The sequence below is a fragment of the Hypomesus nipponensis genome, chromosome 27, assembly GCF_054491055.1.
Source record: "Hypomesus nipponensis isolate SF chromosome 27, ASM5449105v1, whole genome shotgun sequence".
Lineage (NCBI taxonomy): Eukaryota > Metazoa > Chordata > Actinopteri > Osmeriformes > Osmeridae > Hypomesus > Hypomesus nipponensis.
The window spans coordinates 9,275,481-9,294,257 of NC_140387.1; the positions used below are offsets into that span (position 1 = coordinate 9,275,481).

Genomic DNA, 18,777 nt, shown 5'->3' on the forward strand with positions numbered 1-18,777 from the left:
CAAGATTTCATCCAGGTGCATTTCTTTTCTCTACTTTTACGTTTTTTTGTCAAAGGATCAGTGTTCTCTGGAACTGATTACAGTATTCATCCTACCAAATATTTTTCCTTTTATTATCCATGTCTGATCATTGTTCGCTCTTTCCATGCTAAAAAGAGCAAAAGTTAAAATAAAGCAGTTGGCTTTATCAAACCGTTTGTCCATGATCAATGTATTTATTAATTTAGGATTATAGCAGTACATTTGTAGTGAAACTTTACTTGTATGACAAGCACAATTTGCGTGAAATATCTGTTAGGGTTCAAATCCATGTAACTTGTATTATTCCTGCTTGATTTTCTGACTCAGTTCACCAGAAAAAAAGGGGAACGTAGACGTCATAAGTGTCGAATTCCCCCCCCGAATTGTCTGGAGTCTGGATAACATACAAGGAGTGCAGGATACGTTTTGTTTTCGGAAACGAACCGAGATTTTGACGAAAATTTAAGTTTAAGGTAAAATTGCATCGTTTTATAAATACTTTTCCCTTAACGTGTCGGGATTGTAGTAGGCTACATGTTGCTTTCACTTACCGAAATCATTGCCCTGCCTTAGGAGTTTTCGTGCGACTTGCAGTTGTTCTTTTTTACCTATTGGTAGGCGTAACAGTTTATCGTTTTCTAGAAATATTATGAATTATACGAATCTGAAAACACTAGTATTGAATTGATCCAACATGAACACATTTGGAAACACCGTTTCCAAACTGGTCTAAGTCTTGGGCCTACTTGATAAGACCGCGCAACAACATGCGAATTGTTTCAAGAAATGGTCAGAGTACTTCGGCTGAATTTATTTTGTGTTAAGATGCCAGGCAAAGGAACAATGAGACCGGATGAAAGCCTGACAATGATGCAGGAATTGGACGACCGCTTGAAGGAGCAAATTGACAAACTGGAACATGTTCGTTTCTCGACCACTGAACTGAAAGACAACTCATCTGGGGTAAATTCACATAGCTAAACCATGAAAATATAGGCTACCATTTTCACACAGCTAAACTGCTCACGACTAAATATTGGTAATGTAACTGCAGGTAAAGACAAAACAAAGTTGACAAATATAGGCCTCAATAGTTAACTTTGAGCAAAATGCCTGACATAAGATTTACCTTACGCTTCAAAAATGTAGGCCAACATTAGCACAACATTTTTGTATGTCAATCAATGACATTGTGACTGTTCAAACCCCTGATTTTGTAGGCTACATGAAGTCATTTAGCAGATGTGTTTGTCCAAAGATATTGGTTTTGCCATTGCAGAGTACTGATGAGCTAAATCAATCTATCGAAAACCATCTAGAGTGGCTGCATCAGCTGTCTGAGAGACTGGATAATATTCAGATGAACACAACTGTCTTTGTTCAGGTGAGGCTCCAGACAGGTCCGTGTACCTGGTGGCCATTGGTCTATTTTGCAACCTGTGTTGACAAACGCAAAATAGGGCCGTAATATCGTTTTGTCCCTTTAGTCACTCAAACACACATTTAAGTAGCCTATAACAGCTTGTGGTAGCACTTTACAATAAGGGTGCATTAATGAACGTTCATTTATGCTTTAACTAGCCTAATGCATGAATCATCAAGTTAGCCTAATACATAACTCAGAAGGTAGGCCTACTTAATTATGCATTGATTTTTAACAAGTTATTTGTTAGTAGGGACTCGCGCATTATTTAGCCTACTATTTATTAAATCCGGCATCATCGATCAATTCCTATCGATATTAACAAATGAACTGATAGGTGAGTTAACTACTTTAGTTAAACGTGCGAACTAATAGCCCACTGTTAGTTAACTGTGTGAACTCAAATCCTGAGTTCTGCTGGGTGTCTTGCCCAAGGAGACAACGTTATTTTGCACGGCCTGGAATTGAACCAACAACCTTCTGGTAAATAGACCGACACTCTAACCGCTCAGCCTTCTGACCCCTCTAGGGTAATTCAGTTAATTTGTGTGTTAATTACCACAATGGTGGCAGCCATGGATTGAGACGGTACTTAATCATTTGTTAATACCGTATTTCTTCGAACAAACGCTGCAGTGTTAATCACACATTGATCATTTTTGGTGCGTAGTTTAATCTAGGGCGGCATTTAATCGAAGAAATACGGTAGTAATGTGCCTCCCCAGGTAAAGTCCTAACATAATGATACATTCACAAATCATTAACTAATTATTCACTAAAACAAATACTTACTGTTTTTTCCAGAGAGACGACATTTAATTAAACTTATGAGTTGGAATCCTGCATTACAGTAAAAATAGCTTGTTGACAAATTGATGACAACCATGCCGTTTGCAAAACTTTTTATCTCACTCGAACAACACATGCAAGGCCACCTTTCTAAGACGATGAATTCAACTCGGAAGTTTCAATCAGATCTTTAGTAGAACATGCCTGGTTGCAACACGTCCTGGAGTCTGGACCTATTCATGATGGTGAACTTTTATCTTCGAATGTTAACTTTCCACTATCCCCTAAGTTCAGCATCAACTTGAAAAGGGTGAATGCTAACAGAGAATAATTTTGCCTTTGAGGGTAAAGGCAAATTACGTAGGACTGCCCTCCTCAACTCATACAAACTTAACAATGCCCCCCCTCCTCCCAGCTAGTCAGCCGGGCTAGCTGACAGGCTAACCTATGTATTTAGAGCATGGACTTATATATTAATAGACACAGCTAATTTCCTTCCTAGATGGCGTCAGCATTTATTTTTATGAAAAGTTCTCAGTAGCGCAGTGAGGCAAGCGAAAGCGCGAAATGGACCGCGCCATCTATCCAGACCGACTCGTCTGGTCGTGCGCAGAAGCTTGTTCCTAGCTCAGAAACTATTTTTTGTTCATTTTTTATTTAATTTTTTATTAGCAATTTCAACAATGTCAAATGCATTTGAGTTTACAAGATACATTGAGTAAAAACACATCATTTACATTGAGAGTAAACATGTATCAATATAAATTTAAAAAACAAAAATTAATGCTTGGGGATATAAAACTTAACTTACTACAGATTGTTACTGTTTTAATTGCTTTTTGTTTAAGAAAACTTTTTATTGAAAAAATATACTGTCTGAGCTCTCCATTCAAGGCAATAAAGCAAGGTTTTCTTCCCATGAATTTGCTTCTATGAATATGATACTAGGCCATAATAATAATAAGATTAATTGTATATACACAGATGTTTTTCCTGGAATATAATAGCCCAAACAATACATCCTTCCAAAATAAACAAAAATCAGCCTCAATATTTTCAGTAATAAACTTACAAAATTATTTTACAATTGGACAATGCCAGAATAAATGCACAACCGTTTCTCCACATTCATTACAAAAAGTGCAAACAACATCAATGTCTTTCTTAAATCGTTTCTTAGTATAGCTTTTTGCCGGATAACATTTATGGATGAGTTTAAATGACATTTCCTTCACTTTATTTGTGACTTAATAAATGAGGTAAAAGCCAGACATTCTTCCAAACAATATCATTGACAAAACGATTCCAGTAAGGAATAGCATAAGACACCGTAGTTATATCTCTGAAACAAAGTTCGAATAGATCTATTATTATTTCTACCAATATTGGAAAAGCAGGTTTTGCCAATTGGGAGTCTGAAACAAGATTTTGCACAACAGGCCAATGTTGGAGTGTAACCCTTGGCTGAGATTTAAAGAGCATATAAATACCAGAGGGTATTGCTCCAAAGACTTTTGCATAATCCCCAGGTGTCACTGGAATCCTGTATTTAGCAAGAAACTCTTCATAAGTGAAAGGACAACCCTTCTCCTTAAATAATTGATCTACCAGCAAGATATTAATACAGACCCAATTTTCCAAAAAGAGAAAGTTGTTTGTATACAATGTTCTTGTTATTCCAGATCAAATAGTTGTGAGGAGAAAAATTGTGTTTGTATATGAGAGACCAAGCCAAAAAAGCCTGTAGATGATACGTAGATAATTTTACAGGAATTTTGTCAATGTCATAGTCACAAGCAAGAAAAAAGTTTAAGCCACCAAGATAAGACAACACGTGGACAGGTATCATATTCCAAACTGAAGAAGGGTTTCCCCCCCAAAAAATCAAACAATTTATCTTAAAAGTATTATTTAATACTAAATAATAATTATTATTTAAAGTATAAAAATCCAATACATTTAGTCAATTTTCATAGGAATCCATAAGAACAGTCTTTCTTATATAATGTGTCTTATTTTTCCAGATGAAATTGAATATCATTTGGCTAGCTAGCTCCGAAACTTGTAAATGCTTGCAACTAGCTGTACACGTCATACTTTGCAACAACCAGTCGCGAGCTTGTGAGCTGGAGCTAAGGCATTGCAGAAAACTGTCAGAATTTGGTACAAGTCTGATCAAGAAGCAGATACATGTGAACTTTACAAAAATCAATACCATTATAGTATTATACGTGCAAGGCCTATACTTTGCTCTTTTTGCTTCGTGTTTTTAGTTTGACTGCTTAAGTATTGTGTCGGATTAAAGAAACTGTAAACTTAAATATCTGGCTCCGTCGTTGTTCTAGTTCTGTAAAGCAAGCTAAATTAAGCCTACATATGTTACTATTATAATGATGAGTGTTGCTTATTATTACTAGCTTATTGTTAATGCCATCGTTGGTGTTAACTGACATAAAGTTCTAAGAATTTAACAACCATAACAATATTGTGGTTATCAGACATGATAAATAAATAGGGAATGGGCAGGCTCTCTTTAAACAGGCTCTGCCTGTTCTTATCCGCGAGCACGTTTCCAGGCAACTTTTCTTGACGTAAGCAAATGGATGGGGTGCGAGTTTACCCATTTCGGATTGGTTTAAAATGAGCAAAAATCAGGAAAAAATGATTCAATGAAAAAGCTAGTAGTTTGAGCTAGGTTCGAGAATTAAACAAAAAATATTGGGGGAGATAGTTTTAGATATGTTGACTTAGTTGATAAGTTTGATAGTTAGATATTTTGATATGTGGAGTTAGTAGAATAAAAACGACAGGACGAGTCGATTAGTAAATCGGAATTGTAATACCAGCTACATCCACCGGAAGGGAGGGTCTGATTTAGAGACGCGGAGGTGATTATCGAAATGATCAAAAACAGTATATACTAGATTGAATGGTAAATACTTATAACAATAACAATATTAAATATAGCTGCAAGCAGCAATGGAGGGGCCAAGCAGTCCAGAGCAGGACAAGGCCTCCATAGCACTTGCGCAACAATTAAGTCACAGCAACCTGTTGCAACTCATGCAACACACCAAGTTTGGTTGAAATATCTGTTTGCGTTCAAGAGTACTGAGTGTTCAAATTAGTTTTTTTTTCCTGGTATAACACCACAGGCCTCCTCTGCTCCTGCATGGGAACGAAGTAACCGAAGTTTGGTGATGATCGGACACATTTTTGCTGAGTTAGGTTCTCACGTGTCTTTTGCGGCTTCGCCGCCCCATTTGATCAGCTTTACCAAACAAACGGTTTTGAAAATGGAAGATCCATCCGACACCTTTGTGAAGGTTGGTCTGAAGATCATCTGTGCCAAATTTAGTAAACATTGGACAAAATTTGGGGCGTGCACAAGGTTTTTACACTTTTCCATTGAATCCAAAATGGCGGCCACGTCAATTCGGTTGTTATGAAATATTATCGATGGTCAAGCTTGATATCTCACAAGACATCAACAGACAAAGAAATTACTTGCTTCCTGCTTCCTTCCGGTCAACTCTACGTTACCTCCGCCTCCAACCTTATAACAATTATATTGTTATAATCAGTATTTACCATTCATTTTAGTAACTACTGTTTTTGATCATTTCAATCACCTCAACGTCTCTAAAGAGAGAGGTTAGCCTGTCAGCTAGCCTGGCTGACTTGCTAGCTAGTCTAGCTCTAACTATAATGGGGGGGGGTTAAGTTTGTATGAGTTGAGGAGGGCAGTCAGCTCTATGTAGTTTGCCTTTACCCTTCAAAGTCTAAATACTTCTCTGTCAGCTTTCACTCTTTTCAAGTTAATGCTGAGCTTAGGGGATAGTGGAAAGTTAACATTTGAAGATAGAAGTTCACCGTCATGAATCGGTCCAGACTCCAGGATTTGTTGCAGCCAGGCATGTTCTACAGAAGATCTGATTGAAACTTTGAGTTGACTTCATCGAAAAGTGGCCTTGAATGTGTTGTCCGAGTGAAATAAAAAGTTTTGCAAAGGCATGGTAGTCATCAATTCATCAAAGAAGTAATTTTGACTGTAATGCAGGATTCCAACTAATAATAGTGTTTCTTATATACTAGTGTAATAATTGGACTAATATGCTCTTCCTATTGGTCCAGGTACGTTCTCAAGTCAATAAATCCGTTAATTGACTTTTGAGAACGTCTCTGGACCAATAGGAACAGCGTACTAGTTTATTGACCTCCCAAATGTTCGCAGAGGTAAATAAACGTTTTTAACCAACCAGAGAGTTGTTCGCAGAGGTCAATAAACGTTTTTGCGGACGTAGCAACAAGCGGTTGCCTTGGAGATGTAGCAATTGACCTTAACGACGTGGCATCTGCTCGGCAACAAAGTAGCCTAAATTGCCTTAAAAACCCCTAAAACAACCAAATATGTTTTTTGCACAGGTCCGCAAAAGGTCGCTTCCCGTTTTAAAGAAGTATCCGAAGCAGACAGAAAACGAATTCTGGTTGAAAGAAATAACTCAAATACGAACACAGCGACTAAAAACAAAAGTTAATTTCTGTAATATCTCAGCCATAGTTGTTCTGTTCACGAAATTAAGTATTTGTTATTGAAACTACACCGTTTTTTTTGTTTTAGTTTTACTCCACAGTTGTTGATATGTTGCCTAGGAGATGTAGTGACGTCACCAGTGCAAGTGCAGCTGATTGCTCTGACAACATGGCGTCTGCTCCAGATTCGACGTGTTTGATTGGGATCTTCCTACGTATTGTTGTAGTATATAAGAAACCAAATGTTTTGTCGCGGCAGGTCAGCAAACGCTTTGTCGCCTCGATTTGTTAAAACGATTTGTTTGTAAACCTCGACCTACGGTCTCGGTTAACAAACGTTTTAACGAATCTCGGTTTACAAAGGCGTTTGCAGACCTGGGGGGTGTTCCATCAACGTCGATTAAGGGAAAGCGAGACTTATTTCGCCAAGTCACACTTACTTTAGCGAGAGTTCCGTTCCATTAAAGTGGATTATTCTAGTTCGAGCTACGTAACTAAGGATCGGGACTAGCCTGATCCATGTCAGGCTAAAAGTCAAGGTTAACTAAAATGTGTTGCAAATAATTTCAAACAGGCGGAAACAGAATCTCAAAAGACAGTTCCGTCGAGTAAATTCCTGCGCGCAAAGCACTTTAGTCCGTGTTCGGGAACGTAAATTCAGACTTTTTGAAGTGCAGACATGAATGATTCTCGTGTTTAGGTCTACTTCATCTCCCAAAAATATAATAATATAAAATAACAAGTTAAGAAATAATGTCACTTTATCTGTTTTCAAAAGCCATTGGTCCGCGTCGAGAGGAGCCAGCTGAGGTGGCTCGGGCATCTGATTAGGATGCCTCCTGGACGCCTCCCTGGTGAGGTGTTCCGGGCACGTCCCACTGGGAAGAGGCCCCGGGGAAGACCCAGGACACGCTGGAGGGACTATGTCACTCGGCTGGCCTGGGAACGCCTCGGGGTCCCCCAGGAAGAGGTGGTGGAAGTGGCCGGGGAGAGGGAAGCCTGGGCCTCCCTGCTTAGGTCGTTGCCCCCGCGACCCGATCCCCGGACAAGCGGAAGATGACGAGACGGGAGACGAAAAGCCATTGGTTAATTGACATAAAATAAGGCCTTAGAAACTAAGCAGAGCCTCAAGACAAGTTACAATCAATTATGGCGTATCCGTTCTTTGACAAGCCTGTGGTGGATGAAGGTGCTCAGATTAGACAAAGAGCGTTTATCCCACCAGCCCCAAGGATCTTCAGAGACAGAAGTAATGCTTCCCTGACCAGTATCTGTGGAAGAAGTATAGGTTCAGCATGCCCAGCATAGTTTATCTAGATAGATTTAATTGTCATTCTTAAATAAAATAAAACATTAATTATATATATATATACAAATATATATATACACTGTGCAATAACACTTTAGCAACTCTTAAGGATGGCAATGAACACATAAGAGCAGCCTACCATCCTTTGTAGAAAGTAATAGAAAGGAGAGTAGACTATAATAGTAGAAAGGGGGGTAGTAGACTGCAGTCTATGTAGGTAGGCCTAGACTATGTAGTCTGCTGGAATCACACAAGGAAGCAAACCCACTGCAGCCAAGCCTTGACACTGTTCAGTCTGTCTGCATCTGTCTATGTCTTTGCATGTGGGACGTTCTTGAACTATGCCAGGAAATGTGAAGGGTATACTTTGCTCCAAGCAGTACCTGAATATTATCATCAGTTTTTCAGGTAATCGTGAAACACAAAGAATCAAGGAGACTTTTTATTCAATTGTATAAAGTATTTTCATTGTTTAAAGTAGCCTATATGTTGACAAGCCTCTATATTACCTCTCCTCTGGCTTCCCGAATATTATAGGTGTAATATACTGTCCCCATGGGTGTTTCCAGGCCCATTGGAAGACTCAGGGGGTGACTGCCTGGTGCCCCCATGGTTGAAAGAGTTTCTAAAATGCCCAGAGTGGCAAAAATTAGACCAAGTGCCCTACTGTCTGCCATTCACATTTTGAAATATGCTTGAGTGCCTGCAGGATGCCCCACACAATAAATGACAGTGTGCCCTCTATAAATGTAAAAACATGTCTTAATGAGTTCCTTTATAGTATAGAAAATGTGATGCAGTACCCTATATGGTGCCCTTATAATGGCCTAAATTGGACTGTTCCCATGCCCTTACTTCCAATGGAAAAGGGTGCCGTTATGAAGTGCCCTTTATGCTGCCCCTACATGACAGTGTCCCACATGTTGCCCTTTCCAAAGAAGACAATTAGATGCTGTGCCCAACAGTCTCCCCTAATGTTCCCAGTAGGGCATGCTTTCCCAAAGTTAGTCTATCACTGTCCAAGCCCCCTCTGGATCTGTGGAGGCAGACTATGTTAATTGGAAATAGCCTACTTGTGATATAATAATGCTAGTCATGCTGAGCAATTTAAAATAACTGTTCTGCCAAACAAAGTGTGCAGTTTGGGTCACCTTCTGATCTAAAAAGTCAGTGAATCCCTATTTTAGTCATGGTTATCTTTCCCTTTTATCTTAAAGCTCAGCATTTAGCCTATCAGTTAATAAATGCGTGTGGCAAAGTTATTTTGAAGTAATTTATTCAAGATGTGAAGACAAAAACATTATTAGCTCACATCAAGTGCAATTAACCATGGCTTTCTTCAATGTTTTGAATTTTATCCTACAATCTTCAATTGCTCCCACGTTCTTTTTTGGGCTATTATTCTCAATCTCCTGTTGAGAATATTGGCCATAGGCTAGCCTGTCAGAACGGTTTCAGACAGCTCATCAAATTACGCTAATTATCAGTAGGCCTAAATGCATATATATATAGGCTATATATGTTAAGTAGATTTGGTAGGTCTACAATATACGCATTTTAACGGTCGTAATGGTTTGACAAGTTGATCTCCCTTGCCATGTTAATTGCGGCAACATTGCCCTTTTTGGGGACAACTAAAAAAAACTCAAAAAATCAATTTACGCTGCTGAAACAACACCTTTCTGCTGCTTTACGCTTTGCTTTTTGCGACATAATTCCTCTTTTCGACGATCGCCTGATCTGGGCTGCAGAGTCTAAGCTTATTGAGGTCTAGCTTGAATTTGCGTTGCCTGTTAGTGGAACGGAACGTTAGTGGAACAGCTTCAGGCTTAAGTCTAAGTTGACGTTTGCCCAAGTGAGACTTATTCGTGTTAGCGCGACTTGCGTTAGCGACGTTGATGGAACACCCCCCTGTCGAGGAGTAAATATTTGCTGTTTCTTATATACTAGTGTAATAATTGGACTAATACGCTGTTCCTATTGGTCCAGAGACATTCTCTAAAGTCAATAAATCCGTTTATTGACTTTTGAGAACGTATCGGGACCAATAGGAACAGTGTATTAGTTTATTGACCTCCCGATTGTTCGCAGAGGTAAATAAACGTTTTTAACCAACCAGAGAGTTGTTCGCAGAGGTCAATAAACGTTTTTGCGGACGTTGCAACAAGCGGTTGCCTTGGAGATGTAGCAATTGACCTTAACGACGTGGCATCTGCTCGGCAACAAGTAGCCTAAATTGCCTTAAAAAAAAACTAAAACAACCAAATATTGCTTTTGCACAGGTCCGCAAACGCCCCGCAATCGCTTCCCGTTTTAAAGAAGTATCCGAAGCAGACAGACAAACGAATTCTGGTTGAAAGAAATAGCTCAAATACAACACAGCGACTAAAAACATTCTCCGGAGATTTGACGTGTTTGATTGGGATCTTCCCACGTATTGTTGTAGTATATAATGTTTACTCCTCGACAGGTCTGCAAACGCCTTTGTAAACCGAGATTTGTTAAAACGATTTGTTTGTAAATCTCGACCTACGGTCTCGGTTAACAAACGTTTTAACAAATCTCGGTTTACAAAGGCGTTTGCAGACCTGTCGAGGAGTAAACACTTGCTGTTTATTTAAATGTTGTCTCTCTGAAAAAACGTATTTGTTTTAGTGAATAATTAGTTGATCATTAGAAAATGATTTGTGAATGCATCATTATGTTATGACTTTACTCGGGGAGGCACATTACTATTAACAAATGATTAAGTACCGTCTCAATCCATGGATGCCGCCATTGTGGTAATTAACACACAAGTTAACTAGTAACAGTATTACCATTAGTTTACCCTGTTAACTCAGGGTTTTACTTCACACAGTTAACTAACAGTAGCCTATTAGTTAACATGTTTCACTAAAGTAGTTAACTCACTCATAAGTTTTGTGTTAATATCGATAGGAATTTATCCATGATGCCGGATTTAATTAATAGTAAATCATATGTGACTCCCTATTAACAAATTATGTGTTAAAGATCAATGCATAATTAAGTAGCCTACCTTCTGAGTTATGTATTAACTTATAATGATTCATGCATTAGTTAAAGCATTAATGAACATTCATTAATGCGCCCTTATAGTAAAGTGTTACCCGGCTGGTTTTTGGCTGTTTCATTTTTGGGGGGAATAATGAAATAACCATATAAAACAAATGGTATAATGAGCCGTTAATCGTTGTTTTCAATTAAATTCAGTATTTATTTGTAATTGTCATAGAAAAACAACAACATTATGTATAGTTTTGACATAGAAAGTGCAATACAAAGGTGCAATATCTCTCCAAAAAACTTAAATAACCCCTGTGTTAACCTTAGCACACTCAAGACACGTGTTCTAAAGGCAGTCTCATTGTTGTTGTTAATGAGACCGAGCACTGTGGTGTCGTCGGCGAATTTGACAATGATATTGGAGGAAGAAGAGGGAAAGGCAGTCGTGTGTACAATTGGCCGTATTATGCACACTGAAAAATAGAGGGGGGTAGAGAGATGTGCAATGATTGGAGGTGTTATTATTTCCGAACACCAGAGGACAGCAACGACTATCTTCTTTTTTTTTTACCTGTGATCTGTCGGCTTACTATCTTGACGACACAGAGCAGGTTCTTTAGTAGAAGACACACACACCAAGCTGGATGCACATGTTGCCTGAGTTTGCTAGTTGCTACTTAGTTAATAAACAATGATCATTGATAAACCCAAGTTTAATATATATTAGAAACATTACAAGACGGGGCTCCAGTGTGGGGATGACCGTAACTGGTTTTGGTATGGAAAGTCCCCAAAAATGTTGCAGAAAATGTTAGATGGCATTGCATCAAGGCCCAATTGGAGCAGAAGTCATAAGAGATTTACAATTGTAGTCGACCAAAAGGTCTGTTTTAAATGGCCAAAAGGTCTGTTTTAAATGGTAAATGGCTTGTTATACCATTTGTGTTGTATGGTTATTCCGTTATTCCAAAATAAATAAAAAACAACCAAGTATTTCCCCATAATCCAGTTCTGACATCAGAAATGGACAAAACGATATTACGAGCCTATTTTTCATTTTTTGCAGATACCAGCATAAAGGATGTGAAATAATCAAAACAAGGATTAATGGGTCGTTAAACCATTTGTGTTATCTGGTTATTTCATTATTCCCCAAAAAACAAAACAACGAAAAACAAGCCGTTATACTTAAATGTGTATTTGAGTTACTAAAGTGACAAAACAATATTACGGCCCTATTTTGCGTTTGTCAATAAAGGTTACAAAATTGAAAAAATAATGGCCACCAGATACATGGACCCAGACAGAACACAAGATTGAAAAAACTGATATTTTCACACCCACTTGAGACTGCATCATTAATTGTGTGTTGTTTCATGAGTTTTCAAATATGTGATATTGCTTCTACAGACGAACCCAAAAGCTCGTATGTGGGGAAGGAAGCAGGGATCCAGGGATGGCACTCTTTGGGCCCGGCTTCAGCTTGCAGATGATGCCCACTCAGAGAATGGCTGGAACTCCATTCGTACACGACGCAACAGTGATGCAGCCTCTGAGATGTCATGTGCCTGGTAACCTAACCGACTGACTAAGCGACCAAAAAATCTTACAATTTAGATAAATACAATTTCCATAATTGAAATTAATTTAGTGACTAATCGCTTAGTGCTGAAATGGGTGCTTTCCGCCTGGATTATTTCATTTGTATTCATAGAATGTGTTTAACATGAATATTAATGAAAATGAATACAGACTCATTTTATTTGGTTTGGGCCTATGTAAAACTTGCATGTTGTGGCTAATTGTTACAGTTAACACATCACAATTTTATACGAATAAACATATACTGTACTGAAAAAACAGTTCCACGCAAAATCTTTGACATGCTGGATAACATTTTGTAGGGTTTTGAAGGTGGTGAATAGCCTGGTCCTAACCAGACTCTCGTACATGTAATTTGTACAGAGAGTCTGGGCTTGCTCCATTGACAAGCATTGACTTCCTTGTAGGTAGGTTCTCTATTGAAGTTTAAACAGGGGTGAAAGTAAGCCAGTACTGGCCGGTACGCCGTACCGGTAAGAAATTACGACACACGCAAAGGCCCATTGCGACAAGTCAAGCAAAACAAGCAATTGCTTGGGGCGCCGAGCTGGCTTGGGGCCCCAAGACAACGACTGGTTAAGAATAAAATGCAACGACAAACGAGTGAGCGCCCCTTTGATAGTCAATGGAGTAAAGTGCAATGACACTTATCAGGATCCCCCTCAAGGGGCCCCTCTCATGATCTGTGCTGCTGGCAAAATACAAAAACCTTGTCGGTCGGCAGTCATCATGACGCGCAATTATGCTTCAGGAAGCCAAAAAAGGAAGAAGAAGAGGGAGAGCGGGATAATAAAAAACAAGATAGTGGTAAGTGATAAATTACACTGGATAAAATAGCTCTACTTGTCTTGGTGTTATTTTGCAGCAAGTAGGCTAGCAAAAATATGTTTGTGTTAGTCCGTTAGACAGAGACTTAGTTTTAACATGCCGCAGTGCTGTGTCCCGTGTAGTTTAAATAGAGTTTTAAAAAACAAGTGACATTCAACTGTCATTCTAGCGGGATTTTCTGCCCAAATCAACAAAGCTGCCATATGATGGCACTTGTCTCTGTCGATTGGGCACTTGTATGTGCTGTACCTGACTGCCTGACCCTCATCAAAAACAGATACAGGTGGGTTAAAGAGTGATACTAGAGTGATAAGAAGTCCTAGTGAATGCTTGATAAGTAGACTATCCACCTTATTCTCAGGGGGTCTACTGTACAAATTATTATTAGTGCAACTTCCGGTGAGTAGCGGAAGTTGCAGTTTGCTATACGTTACGGTCATAGAGTTAATATAACTAGAGTACGCTACTTTTGTCTTCCAAGATGGCATCCCCATTCATTTCTTTGAAAAGTGCTCAGTGGCGCAGTGAGGCAAGCGAGAGCGCGAGACTGGACGCGGCCATATTTCCACTTCCGTATCTTCCGGTCTAGCTTTAAACAGTGGCTCTTTTTTTCCCTAGCTCCGAGACCTCGTGCACTCTTGCAACTAGCTGTACACGTCATACTTTGCGACAACCAGTCGCGAGCATAGATTTATATGGTTACGAGCGTGTGAGCTAAGGAATTGCAGTTGCAGAATCTATGGGCAGAATGGGGTACAAGTTCGATAAGAATCAGACACATGATGCAAAATTAACGGAAATGTATTTTGTCACTGTATAAAATTCCTTTCACTTGTTTTTTAGAAATAGGCTATAGGGCTAAATATAGGGCTATTCTAGATGGAACTCATCACATACGTTGCTTTTTTTCTTTGAGATATGGTATGATTTCCAACGCATTGTATCGGATGAAATAAACTGTTAACATGAAAAGCTCCGTCGTTGTTCTCGCCAGGCAAAGAAAGCCATCCATCCATCATCTGCCGCTTGTCCGGGGATCGGGTCGCGGGGGCAGCGACCTAAGCAGGGAGGCCCAGACTTCCCTCTCCCCGGCCACTTCCACCAGCTCTTCCTGGGGGACCCCGAGGCGTTCCCGGGCCAGCCAAGAGACATAGTCCCTCCAGCGTGTCCTGGGTCTTCCCCGGGGCCTCTTCCTAGTGGGACGTGCCCGGAACACCTCACCAGGGAGGCGTCCAGGAGGCATCCTAATCAGATGCCCGAGCCACTTCAGCTGGCTCCTCTCGACACGGAGGAGCAGCGGTTCTACTCTGAGCCCCTCCCAGATGACCGAGCTTCTCACCCTATCTCTAAGGGAGAGCCCAGACACCCTGCGGAGAAAGCTCATTTTGGCCGCTTGTATTCGCAATCTCGTTCTTTCGGTCACTACCCATAGTTTGTGACCATAAGTGAGGGTAGGAACGTAGATCGACTGGTAAATAGAGAGCTTCGCCTTTCGACTCAGCTCCTTCTTCACCACGACGGACCGATGCAGAGCCAGTATCACTGCGGATGCCGCACCGATCCGCCTGTCGACCTTGCGCTCCATTCTTCCCTCACTCGTGAACAAGACCCCGAGATACTTGAACTCCTCCGCTTGGTTCAGGATCTCCTCCCCGACCCAGACATGGCACTCCACCCTTTTCCGGTCGATTACCGTGGCCTCAGATTTGGAGGTGCTGAATCGCATCCCAGCCGCTTCACATTGGGTTGCGAACCGCTCCAGTGAGAGCTGAAGGTCGCGGCCCGATGAAGCCAACAGGACCACATCATCTGCAAAAAGCAGCGACCCGATCCTGAGGTCACCAAACCGGACCCCCTCAACACCTGAAATTCTGTCCATATAGGTAATGAACAGAATCGTGACATAGGGCAGCCCTGGCGGAGTCCAACCCTCACCGGAAACAAGTTCGACTTACTACCGGCAATGCGGACCAAACTCTGGCACCGGTCGAACAGGGACCGGACAGCCCCGATCAGGGAATCCGGTAGACCGTACTGTCGGTGCACCCCCCCCATGAGCCCCCGAGGGACACGGTCGAACGCCTTTTCCAAATCCACAAAACATGTGTAGACTGGTTGGGCGAACTCCCATGTACCCTCCAGGACTCCGCGGAGGGTATAGAGCTGGTCCACTGTTCCACGGCCAGGACGAAAACCACATTGCTCCTCCTGAATCCGAGGTTCGACAATCCGACGGACCCTCCTCTCCAGGACCCCTGAATAGACTTTCCTAGGGAGGCTGAGGAGTGTGATCCCCCTAAAGTTGGAGCACACCCTCCGGTCCCCCTTTTTAAAGAGGGGAACCACCACCCTGGTCTGCCAGTTCAGAGGCACTGTCCCCGATGTTCACGCAATGTTGCAGAGGCAAAGAAAGCTTAATAGTTATTTTGGTAATCGAAATCTTCCATAATGCAGACTTACCATAGCTTACTGTCAACTTTATATTCAAACGAAATGCCTTGAATTTCACACTGCCTTCAATTTCACATCAGTGTCGAAATGTGACCTGTGTTTTATATGTTCAACCTAGAAAACCAAACGCCTATTAATGGATATAACGTGATCTAACAAGACGTGTTAATAATGTAATAAATAAAAGCTCAAGAAGTGTGTCTAAAATATACTTAATTTAACATTTGCCTTTGAAAGGGCATATTCACAGAACCATATAGCCTAGGCTACAAGACGTTTCCATCAGATGTAAGTGGGGGTGAAACATAGTCACTGAGGACCTTCATTGTCCCACAAAAGCAGTCTGGCTTGATGACACGATCAAAAAAAAGAATAATGGGTGTGTTTAACAAAAGCTTCTGAAGGCAAGACTAATATTGTTTAAATATACATAATTTCCTATTGTGGTTAACAGTTAAAGTATTAATCTTCGTCTTTGCTCCAGATAGACATGTCAACAATCTATGCTCGCGCTTAACATAATATTTGCGATCATGTCATGAACGTTTTTACGAAGTATCAAATGTGTTTTAAAATAACAGGAATAAACTATATTAACAATATTTCATGTATGTGTGACAAAGATTTGCTAAACTTGCTACAACAAGGCAGGCAACTCAAGCCATTTCTCCCTGTGCTCATTAAATATAAGTCGACGGCTCATTCAGCTCAATGTAAATCGGCTATCGGCCAATGTGAACTATTGTGCTCGTGCCCTGTTAGTATCCGCAAGCACATTTGCAGGCAACTTTTATTGACGTAGGCAAATAAATGGGGTGCTAGAAAAAAATATTCTATGAAAAAGCTAGTAGTATGAGCCAGGTTCGAGAATCGAACAAAAATTATTGGGGGAGATAGTTTTGTAAATGTTGACTGGAGTTAATAGAACAAAAACGACCGGAAGACACGGGAACCTAACCGTAAATGCAATACCACCTACATTTACGGGCTGTTGCCTCAAGCCGAGAGGCGAGGGGTGAGGGCTTGGTTACGGTGCATTCACACTGCACTTTTTTACCGCTCTGCACTGCCGGCCTTCCCACAATGCACCACGCTCGGGGGCGTGTCAGACAGGTTATATTTTTCCACACTTTTTTTTTAGGCCGAGTGAAAGATTAAATGCCACCCGCACTCTTTGTACAGTAACGGGTCTTGTTCCGGCTGGAAAAAAAGATGCATCAGACATAAACGTTGACATGTGTAACCTTTATTACTCGAAATCTCTGCAAATCAATCGCTAGATTATGACTTGCTACTACACATTCACTGTATGGATAGCGAGTGGCTGCCAGCCAGCATTTCAGCGTTGAATGTCAATCGTGTCCCGGATGAGCTAGCTAGACTATGCAGCTAGCACAGAAGAAAGTTACGTAATGTGAAAAACTGAATTAAAGTACAAAATACAACACACCAGGGACGCCGACAACCTCAGCAACCCTGCGCCAGGCATCATTTTTTTTTGTTTACATCTCTGTAATCGAACATAGACGTATCATACAATACTGGGTATGAAGACACACATACGATGAGTTGCTCATCCGAGTTCCATCTTGAAATTGTCAAACCGAGAAATGTTTACCATGACCAACAGTTGCTACGTTACAAGAAACAAGAAACCAACCCGATGGCCATCGCTGGCGTTTTCACGCTCCTCAATTACATAAAGTAGAAAAAATCCTACTTTCGCAGCCCCGCTCGCCTTCCCACAATGCCCTATGCGAGCCTCGCCGCCCCGCTCGCCTTCCCACAATGCCCTATGCGAGCGTCGCCGCCCCGCTCGCCTTCCCACAATGCCCAACGCCTGGTTTCATTGAAAATGAATGGGAAGCCGACGCCCCGCTCTGCCCGCCCCGCTGCAGTGTGAACGCACTGTTAGTCCCAGCCAGCCGTCAACAGTGATTCTTTCGAAAGTAATTTCAACTGTAATTTAACTAAAACTGGTTTGTTTTTTAGCATTTGTTGTCATTTGATTGTTATTATCATTGTTATAAAATGTCATTGCGGAGCTCTGGTAGGCTACCTGTTGCGTTGTTCGCAGCTTTACTAGCTAACAACCAGATTTAGCTAAATCTGTGGTTTCAACGACAGTGTGTTGAACACACACCCACAACGAAAAGGGATTGTTCTTGTGACAAACGGTACAGTTTCCTTCGCCTGCCAACAGATGAGGACTACAAAAGAATGTAGCTGAAAAACCTAGCCTTGAAGAGACCACCCAAAACATTATCATATGTGTACTCATTTCATTTTGTGGACAAAAAGCCGACGGAGGAAATCCGCATCCTACTTTGTGTTTAGGCTACGAAACACCTCCACAGATTTAGTTGCAGTACTGTCAGTAAAGGTGGGATGCAAGTGCTCTATGTCTGCTTTAAGGTAGATAAGGTTGTGTCCCACCTCCTTTATTAAAACTCGACCAACTTTATTGCTGTGGAGGTACCTAGCTACTGATAAGACTCAGAGCTTTTCAGGTTATTTATCGCTTCACCGTCCGTAGTAGCAACATAGTTAATAAAGTAGCTAAATATGCTATTGTACGTTATTTGAGGCCACTTTTTCAGGTCGGCCTCCCATCCCTCGATAGAAGGCAGAGGTCTGATCAAACTGTCCCGATTCTGGTGTAACAGGCTGTGTTCCCACATGTTCAATTTCGCATCAGAATTAGCTTACCGCAATGACTGTTTATGAGCGTTACCATGACAATCGCCGGCTCCGGAAGTCGCCCCCATAATTCAGGAAATGGATCATGGGAGCT

At 40.9% G+C, this 18,777-nt stretch overlaps 1 protein-coding gene across 3 annotated transcripts; it reads left to right on the plus strand.

Moving 5' to 3' along the window:
* The first annotated feature begins 337 nt into the window (after positions 1-337).
* On the plus strand, positions 338-12,962 carry LOC146220762 (uncharacterized). 3 transcript variants are annotated; one of them, XM_084693308.1, is made up of 4 exons: positions 338-494; positions 847-984; positions 1,301-1,405; positions 12,513-12,962. In XM_084693308.1, exons 2-4 carry the CDS (start codon positions 847-849, stop codon positions 12,675-12,677), a joined length of 408 nt encoding a protein of 135 aa, XP_084549434.1. In that variant the 5' UTR covers positions 338-494; the 3' UTR covers positions 12,678-12,962. The 3 variants fall into 3 exon arrangements, with proteins under 3 accessions (XP_084549434.1, XP_084549436.1, XP_084549435.1); XM_084693310.1 differs by having other exon boundaries at positions 371-494; positions 854-984; XM_084693309.1 differs by lacking the exon at positions 338-494 and adding an exon at positions 614-635.
* Positions 12,963-18,777: the final 5,815 nt, after the last annotated feature.